Here is a 9,663-nt window from a genome sequence, read left to right as displayed (position 1 = left end):
TTCTTTTTTGATCACCTCATTGACCCATTAGTTATTTTTAGTAACATGTTGTTTTGTCTCCATGTACTCGGTTTTTTCTCATTTATTTTCCTGTGGTTAATGTCTAGTTTCATGCCATTGCGGTCAGAGAAGACACTTGAAATAATTTCTGTATTCTTAAATTTGTTGGGTTAGCTTTGTGCCCCAGTATGTGGTCAATCCTTGAGAATGTGCCATGTGCACTTGAAAAGAATGTCTATTCACATTTTTTTGGATGTAATGTACTGAAAATAACAGTTGTATCTAACTTTTCCATTGTGTCATTTAAGATCTCTTGCCTTATTGATTTTCTGTCTAGAGGATCTGTTCATTGATGTGAGTGTGGTGTAAAAGTCTCCCACTATAATTGTATTCCCATCAATTTCTCCTTTTATGTCTGTTAGTATTTCTTTGAAGTATTTGGGTGCTCCTATATGTGGGACATATATATTGATGAGTTTAATATTCTCTTCTCCAATGGATCATCTTATCATTAGTGTCCTTCTTTGTCTTTCTTTATGGCCTTTGTTTTAAAGTCTGTTTTGTCTGGTATGTGTATTGCAACTCCTATTTTCTGTCTTTTCCATTCTCATTAAATATGTTTTTGCATCCACTAAATTTCAATCTATATGTGCCCTTTGCCCTAAGGTGAGTCTCTTATAGGCATCATGTTATACGCTTTTTTTTAATCCAGTCCGCCACTCTGTACCTTTTGATTGGAACACTCACTGCATTGCCACTTAAGGTAATTATTAATAAATATATTTATTTCCATTTTAAACCTTGTTTTCCAGTTATTTCGATGTATTTCCTTTTTTTTTTCTTTTTCTATTGAATTATTTCCTTGTATTTTATGACTGTGTCCTCTTCTTTTTTGCTTTTTCGAATGTATTTTTGATTTCGATTTGTGGGTGCCCTTTTTTCAAGTATGTCAAGCCCTTCCTATATCTGCTAGCTTTAGCATGGTAGTCATATATGCTCAAACACATTTTTTAAAAAAGAGTCTAGATTTTCTCACTTTTATTCCCCAAATTTTATGATTTTGATGTCCTTTTTGAACGTCTTAATGTACATCCTTTTTGCAGTTCCTTGTGTTTATCATTGCTTTTACAATAGTTGTGTTTTTTTTTCCTTTTAGTACTGGTTTGAGTGATAACTTTCTAGTTTTGATTTCCTCCATCCTGTTTCTTGTTACATATTTTTTATTTAGAAAAGCCCTTTCAGTAGTTCTTTTAGAATGGGTTTACTGTTGTAGTATTCTTTTAGTTTTTGTTTGTCAGAGAAATTCTTTATTTCTCCTTCTATTTTAATTGATAGCCTTACTGGGTAAAGTATTCTAGGCTGCAAATTTTTCCCTTTTAGAACTCTGAACATATATTGCCACTCTCTTCTGGCCTGTAAGTTTCTGCAGAGAAATAAGCTGATAGCCATGTAGGGTTCCCTCATAATTAAATCTTTGTTTTCCTCTTGCTGTCTTTTGAATCCTCTCTTCATCTTTAACTCCTTATATTTTTCATATAATATGTTTTGGTGTGGGCCTGTTTGGGTTCAACTTGCTTGGGGCCCAAACTTCCTTTCTTCCTGTATGTTGATATCTATTTCCCTTAGATCTAGAAAGTTTTCAGCCATAATCTCTTCAAATATATTTCACCCCCCCCCTTTTTTTTCTTCTCCTTCTGGAATCCCTATTATGTGTAGATTGGCCTGCTTTATATTATCCCATAATTTTTTTTTATTTTGCTCTCATGTCTTTTTCATTTGGTTTTCAGTCTGATGTCCTGACTGAGTGACTTCCATTATTCTATTTCCCAACTCACTAATTCATTCCTCTGCATTATTCATTCTGCTCTTCAGTGCCTTTAACACAACTTGCATCTCTGCGAATGAACTTTCTAACTTTTCTTGGATCCTCCTTATATTTTCTAGTTCCTTTTTAAGGTAATCTGCATAACTGTTCATATCTGCTTTTAATCCCTTCATATTTGCTCTTAATTCCTTCAGTATTTTTATGGTCTCCTTTTAGAACTCAGTGTCTTTTAGACTGCAGAGGTTTGTTTCATTGTGTTCTCCTTCAGGGGAATTCTCCTGCTCTTTTAAGTGGGAATGGTTCCCAAGATTCTTCATTTTGCTTATACTTTTCTCATACTGTAAGATTAGGGAAAGTAACTACTGTATTCTTGTAGGCCTATTTCAAAGTGCAAGAACCCATGGGTATTTTATGAGTTCTTACTATTTATTTTTAGGGTGCCACACATGCTACCAGGGAGATAGAGGCAATGGGCAGGTCTAGTAACCACCAGAAGGTGGAAAAGTCTCCTCCTAGTTGCAGGGAACTGGAAAGTGACAGTGACTCTCAGGAAGATTTAGGCAGCAACTAGAACATTTGGCAGTAGCAGCTGAGGACATGTGTGTTCCCAGGGGGTCGAGAGCAACAATGGGTTGTGTTCAGTTGCCCTGCCTTCCTGTGTACTGACTTCTTAGACGACTGGGGAAGTAAGTCATACCTGTTCAAGGATACCTGCTGCTGGCAGGCTAAGCCCACCTCTGAAGTTTAAGATGACTGACTTTGCCCCCATGACCTGTATACCACACAAGAGGCACCCCATCACACATAGCGAGCGCATGCAGGAAACTCCACCATTGATAACACTGAGGCTTGGCCTCTACACTCATTACCCACCCTCAGAGAGTCCACACATATACAGAGAAAGATATTCCTATGGCAGTCCAGCCATCTTCCTCTTGTCCTCTGCAAAAATGGCACCTTGCTTCTCCTGTGGGCCCAGAACTCCTTCTCAGCCCTTGGTGCATGTCTCCCTAGCCCCTAAGGCTGTCTCCACACAGCCAACCCTATGCCTCTCTCCAGAACAGACCTCCAGAGCCTCTGTCTCATCTCCCACTCCCTGCTGGAGTGCCCCAGGCTGTTATGTCCTGGGAGGTGGTACTCGTGGTCTGCATAGCTCTCTCTTTGCTTTGCCTTCCTCAGTCCAGCTGTTGCACTTTTCTCTAAGGTTTTGAGGTCTCTCAGTCTCAGCTGATCTGCCCACAAGGATGTTTGCAAGAGTGTGGGTTCATTTCCTCTTTCACAGCTCCCTCTAAAGAGTGCAATTCATATCCCAATTCCTTTCTCTCTCTCTCTATTTTTCCCCTTTTATTCTACCCAGTTATGTGGAGGGTTTAGTGCTCTTTTTGGAGGTTTAGGGTCTTCTGCCAGCTTTCAGTAGATGCTCTGTGCCAATCCTTCTACATGTAAATGTGGGGGTTTTTTATGTGTTGTGAGATAAGGTGGATGCCACATCTTACTCTTGTGCCATCTTGATCCCACACCACTGAATCTTCTATACATTTTAGTATCCTCTCCAAATTCAAACATCTTTCATAAAACATATTAATCTGATAAACGTATTAATTCTTCCTGTAGGAGGTGATACCCACCTGACAATTCTGCTCTTTTTACATTTTACATAAAGTATGAAAAGACTGTAAAAATGTGGTCAATTAAATAAGATTCAGAAAGATGATTTTAAATTGTCTTAGTGAATTAATAAAGGTCTTTAAATTTAACCCCATTTTTTTCACAGGTGATTTCATTTTCTTTTTCTTTTTCTTTTTTGGGCTACACATGTAGCATATGGGAGTTGCCTGGAGAGGGGTCAAATCAGAGCTGCAGCCACCAGCCAATGCCACAGCCATGTCAATAGTGGATCTGAGCTGCATCTGTGACCTACTCTGAAGCCTGAGGCATCACCAGATCCTTAACCCACATCCTCACAGACACTACGTCCATTTCTTAACCCCCTGAACCACAACCAGAAGTCCCCACAGGTCATTGTTAATTATCATCAGGTAGTGTACGTCTTAATGAGCAAATCTCCCCATAAAAATACACTGAATTCATTATAAGGAAATCCCTTTAGCTTTCAATGGGAAATTTAAATTTGCATTGTAAGGAAAGTAATTATTGTCACTGACCTATTAACAGTCTCCCAGACATACTCTTTCAATCCCAAATGCTTAGAGACCAAGGTTTATATTCTGAAAGTCTAATAGCCTTAACATCATAAACCAAATAAGGTGTTATGAAACACTTCTCAGTGAAATCTAGATAAGAGGTCTATTCTAGTTTACTTTCACTGTTACTATTAACATCAATTAATATTTATTCTTTCTGAATGATTAAGCATTTTGGTTGTTAGATCTCAACTCATTGGTTATAATTCTAGCTATCCTCAAAACCTAAGACTATGGGAAATGAGGATGAAAAAACTTGTTGCAATTAATGCTGACCTCTGATTCAAAGGTTGATCTTCAAATTATACAGGTAAGGACAAAATATAATTCTGTTATATAATTCAGGCATGCACATACAAAGTTATGTCTATCTTAGCTTAATAATAATGTGGCATATGTTTAATATTTTAAAACAAAAATAAAACTTTTACTCAGTGCTTATATTTGAACTTGATATAAACAATTTTGACCATAAAATTTATGATTAGACTTCAATATATTTTGAGGTACACTAATAGTAAGAAGGTAGACTGTGAAAAAAAATGTTCTCACAAATCATGAAGAGATGTAAACGATTTTCTCTATTCAGGTTTTTTTTTTGTCTTTTTGCTGTTTTTTGGGGCCACTCCCATGGCATATGGAGGTTCCCAGGCTAGGGGTCCAGTTGGAGCTGTAGCCACCAGCCTACACCAGAGCCACAGCAACGCGGGATCCGAGCCGTGTCTGCAACCTACACCACAGCTCACGGCAACACCGGATTGTTAACCCACTGAGCAAGGGCAGGGACCGAACCCGCAACCTCACGGTTCCTAGTCGGATTCGTTAACCACTGCGCCACGACGCGAACTCCTCTATTCAGTTTTAAGTGCTACTGAACTCAAGTATATAGACATGGCTTTTATTTATTAGCTTTTAAAGTACTGTGACATATTTCAGAAAATCTTACATAATTTTTTCAGAAATGGAAAAATATTAGGTAAGTTAATTCAGGTAAAAGAAACAGATTTTTTAAGCAATGAATTTTGAACAATTTAATTTGTAAACTGTTCTTCAAAACTGTCTCAATCTGCAGATACCAAATAGTTCATTATGGATCATTGGTGGCATACTGAAAACATTCCACATCCCAGGTCACTGGGTTAGAGGTAGGATTGAAATCAGCCATGATTTTTGCACTATAGCATTTTACATCTGTTATAAGAAGAATAAGTCACAGAAAATCTCAAAACACCAAAAATATATAAAGGAAATTGTGCATGCAAATATGAAAAAACAATGATAGATTGTACACAAGTGATTCTAGATTGTGGTGCACATATAAGATACGCTGGATACTTCAAAAAAATAGAGATTAGTGTAATTTGGGGCATTGAGCAAACTCTTCAAAGTATCGTTATATACAAACTATGCTTTACAAAATGCAGGAAAGGGTTTAGATATCTGGGCACATTCAAAAAGAATAATGGATCTAGCACGACAATAGAAAAGAAATCAAAGTGATAAACCATGGGTATTTATTTTCATAGCATTCCAAAGTAATTTTTTGTAAAGATGAACAGTCCCCTTCATCCTTAGCAATTTCCATATAATTCCAAGGACATACAATTCCACTATAAAAACATTCACACTACTAGGAAAAAATATTAAAATGTTGCTCAGTTAAAATATATATACACATATATACCAAGATGTACATGAAAAGTGATTTGATATTTATCTTAAGGTACTCTAATAGAAAAACTGACACACATTACTGGGGAATACTGAGTCAAATATGAGTACCATAAATATGTAGAGCATTCTCCATAAATTCATAAGGACAAGTCTTTTCCACTGTAAGCATCATCCCTAGAATTAACAAACATTTCTGGGAATCCTGAGCTTCAGAGTCAAGATCTTAAAACTTATATTACACAGAAACAAATATCCCCTATAGGTGTGTGTTCCTGTATACCAGAGGAAATGGGAGAAATATGAAGAAGAGCTCCACTCCTCATTAAAAGAAAACCTGGAAGGGAAAATTATACACACTCTAATTTCAAAACTTTTATCTCCACAATTCCCATGTCAACAAAGAAGGCGGATATGACTGAGGATAACAACTCCTTGACAACTGAATTTATCCTCATAGGATTTAGTAATCACCCAGAGTTGAGGATCATCCTGTTTCTGGTGTTCCTTACCATCTACCTGATCACCATGGTGGGAAACCTTGGTCTGGTGGCACTGATATGTACAGAGCATCGTCTTCACACACCAATGTACATCTTTCTGGGTAACCTCGCTCTGATGGATTCCTGTTGTTCCAGTGCCATCACCCCCAAGATGCTACAGAACTTCTTTTCCAAGGACAGAATCATTTCCCTCTATGAATGCATGGCACAATTTTATTTTCTCTGCCTTGCTGAAACTGCAGACTGCTTTCTCCTGGCAGCAATGGCCTATGATCGCTATGTGGCCATCTGCAACCCACTGCAGTACCACACCTGGATGTCCAAGAAACTCTGCCTTCAGATGACCACAGGGGCCTACATAGCTGGAAACGTGCATCCCATGATTCATACAGGCTTTCTCTTTAGGTTAGCTTTCTGCAGGTTTAATCAAATTAATCACTTTTTTTGTGATCTTATTCCATTGTTCAGACTCTCCTGTGTTGACACTTACATCAATGAATTGATGTTATTTACCTTTGCTGGGTCAGTTTCAATCTTTACTATTACCGTAGTAATAATCTCTTACCTTTTCATCCTTTTCACAATTTTCACAATGAAATCCAACAAGGGAAGAGGCAAAGCCTTATCTACCTGTGCATCCCACTTTCTCTCTGTCTCAATATTCTATGGTTCTCTTCTCTTCATGTATGTTCGACCAAATTCCAGGAATGAAGGAGATAAAGATGTACCTGTTGCTATTTTTTATACTCTCGTGATTCCTTTATTAAACCCTTTTATTTATAGCCTAAGAAATAAGGAAGTAATAAATGTTACCAAAAAAATTATGAAGAAGATTTCATAACATTATGAAACAAATGCTATCCCATATGGATAACTGATTTAAATCTGATTAAACTTTTTTCCAAATCAACAGTACTGGGAAGGTAGAAAATGGGTGTTTCATATATAACATTAAATTACTAAAACATGATGGTGTATCAATCAAATAACCAAGTGTAAATGGTATTTCAAAATCTAAGCTGCAAGGTTTCATCAGGAGTGAGCTAAAAAATTACCCTTCAGGTCAAAATTGTGTCAGGGTGTAATTAGTTACACTTCATTACTATGTTTCAGTGTATAGTAAGTTGCAATTTTCAACAAATTCCACAAATGCAAGGAATTAAAATCACTACATATAAAGGTCACCTCCATTTAATATTTTTGCATAATTTCTGGAATCCCAAGGCGTAATCATACAAATTCCTCATATCCCAAATCTGCTTCAGCAACACCATCTGACAAAATTAAACTATATACTTCAATTTGATTCTCAATTTTTAATTGTTCCAGAGATTGTTTCAATATGAAATCACAGAGAATATATATTCCATAATCAAGAACATTTTCCTCTTTAGAATTAGTGAATTTTCTCTCAAGTTCTCTAAATTGCATTGTCTGAACATTCGTGGCACATAAATCTCTATTGAAGATGATGCTACTTATATTGACATCACTATGGATTTGATATTTTCATGTAGTTCGAACGGTTGACCACCATATATGATGGTGCAATTCCTGAACATATACTTAAATAAAGCTTTTTCTCTATGATATTATTATTTGTCCTGCTTGTTATTAAGAATAGAACTACCCCTGAACTGGTTCTAGTATAATTTTTTTGTTTTATCTTTTTAGGGCCACACATGTGGCATATGGATGTTCCCAGGCTAGGGATCCAATCAGAGCTTCATTTGCTGGCCTATGCCACAGCCATAGCAACATAGGATCCAAGCCACATATATGACTTCCCCCATAGCTCATGGCAACTCATTCGGTTGTTTGAATACTTACGTATTATGGGTATTAACCTTAATTTTTTAAAATTATGAGTTTTGATAATTCTCTTTGTAGAATCTTCTTCAGATTAACAGACTCAATTTATGGAAGTGGTCACTAAGCATCACTGTAAGGACCACCAAAGAAGTCATTAAGGATCATTGGTAGGACCCTGAAAACACGTTCACCCATCCCAGGTCACTGGGATGGAGCTGGACTTGAATCAATATTATTTTTCCCCATACCACTGTACAGCTGTTATAAGAAGTATGAGTTATAGCTAACCACAAAATTTTTACTATACAACAAGGAAATTGTTTGCACAAACGAACAAAACTCAGTGTAGATTAGATATAATCCATGGTAGATTGTGTTGGATATGTAAGACATGCTGGAGAGTCTATAAAGTGGAAATTAATATGACCAAGGGCATTTATTTAGCTTTATTGAGTAGCATTATATATAAACTATGCTTTAGGAAAAGGAAGAAATGTTCAATATATTTTGGCAAAATTCAACAAGAATAATGGCATGAAGAGAGTCAATGTTTATGGAAATGCATATGACATAAAAAGGTGATAATCAAATGAATATTTCATTCCTTAGTTCTCTGAGTTTATTTTCTCTAAAATCGAACAGTACTTTCACTTATCTATAGGAACCATCGAAGAATTCTTAAGATATAAACATATCTATTGTATGATATTTTAAAACATTTACACTGTTGGGAGATATATATAAAAAGATTCTGATCAATGAAAAAATTAAACCTATATATATGTATATGTACATATATGTGATTTTAAATTTACTTAAGGATCTCTAATATAAAAATTGAAACTAAAATTATATTAGCACAATGAAGCAAATATGAGTACCTAGATTTATAAACTATAATTGCATATTCATGAAGACAAACGCTTGCCAGTGTAAGCATCCACTCTGTAATTATCAAAAACAGTCTTAGGGAATTTTGAGTTTCAGATTTGAGGTCATAGGAATTGACATGTTATGGGAATGAATGTCCCCTAGAAGTCTGTGTGCTTGTATCACAGGATGTTAGGAGGAGCTTAAAGAAAAACTCACACTTTGTTATGAAAAGAAAATGTTAACAGGAAAGCTATATATATTCTAAATTAAAGTCTTTTTTTTCTGTCTTTTTGCCTTTTCTAGGGCCACTCCCATGGCATATGGAGGTTCCCATGCTAAGGGTCTAATTGGAGCTGTAGATGTCAGCCTATGCCAGAGCCATAGCAACACGGGATCCAAGCGCATCTGCAGCCTACACCACAGCTCATGGCAACACCAGATCCTTAATCCACTGAGCAAGGCCAGGGATCGAACCTGCAACCTCATGGTTCCCAGTCAGATTCGTTAACCACAGCACCAGGCTGGGAACTCCCTAAATTAGAATCTTAGTCTCCATAGTTCCTGTCTCAACAAGGAAGACATGACTTGGTATAACCAAAACTTGACAATGGAGTTTATCCTCACATGATTTACAGATCATCCGAGCTGAAGACTCTTCTGTTTCTAGTGTTCCTTACCATCTATCTGATCACCATAGTGGGAAACATTGCTCTGGTGGCATTGATATTTATAAAGTGTTGTCTTCACACACCAATGTACATCTTTCTGGGTAACC

The 9,663-nt window shown here is 36.5% G+C and overlaps 1 protein-coding gene across 1 annotated transcript; it reads left to right on the top strand.

Annotated features, from left to right (window-relative positions):
• Positions 1 to 4,625: 4,625 nt before the first annotated feature.
• On the top strand, positions 4,626 to 9,177 carry LOC146397778 (olfactory receptor 5K3-like). Its single transcript, XM_084992461.1, has one exon. It carries the CDS (start codon positions 6,094 to 6,096, stop codon positions 7,042 to 7,044), a length of 951 nt encoding a protein of 316 aa, XP_084848587.1. The 5' UTR covers positions 4,626 to 6,093; the 3' UTR covers positions 7,045 to 9,177.
• The last annotated feature ends 486 nt before the right edge of the window (positions 9,178 to 9,663 follow it).

The sequence above is a fragment of the Sus scrofa genome, chromosome 13 (assembly GCF_054392235.1).
Source record: "Sus scrofa isolate SSC_HxYL_T2T_F1_AM1 chromosome 13, Sscrofa_HxYL_maternal_Yorkshire_Landrace_v2.0, whole genome shotgun sequence".
Classification (NCBI taxonomy): Eukaryota; Metazoa; Chordata; class Mammalia; order Artiodactyla; family Suidae; genus Sus; species Sus scrofa.
Note: the sequence above shows the minus strand (reverse complement) of the source record. Positions and strands in the feature narration are given on the sequence as shown.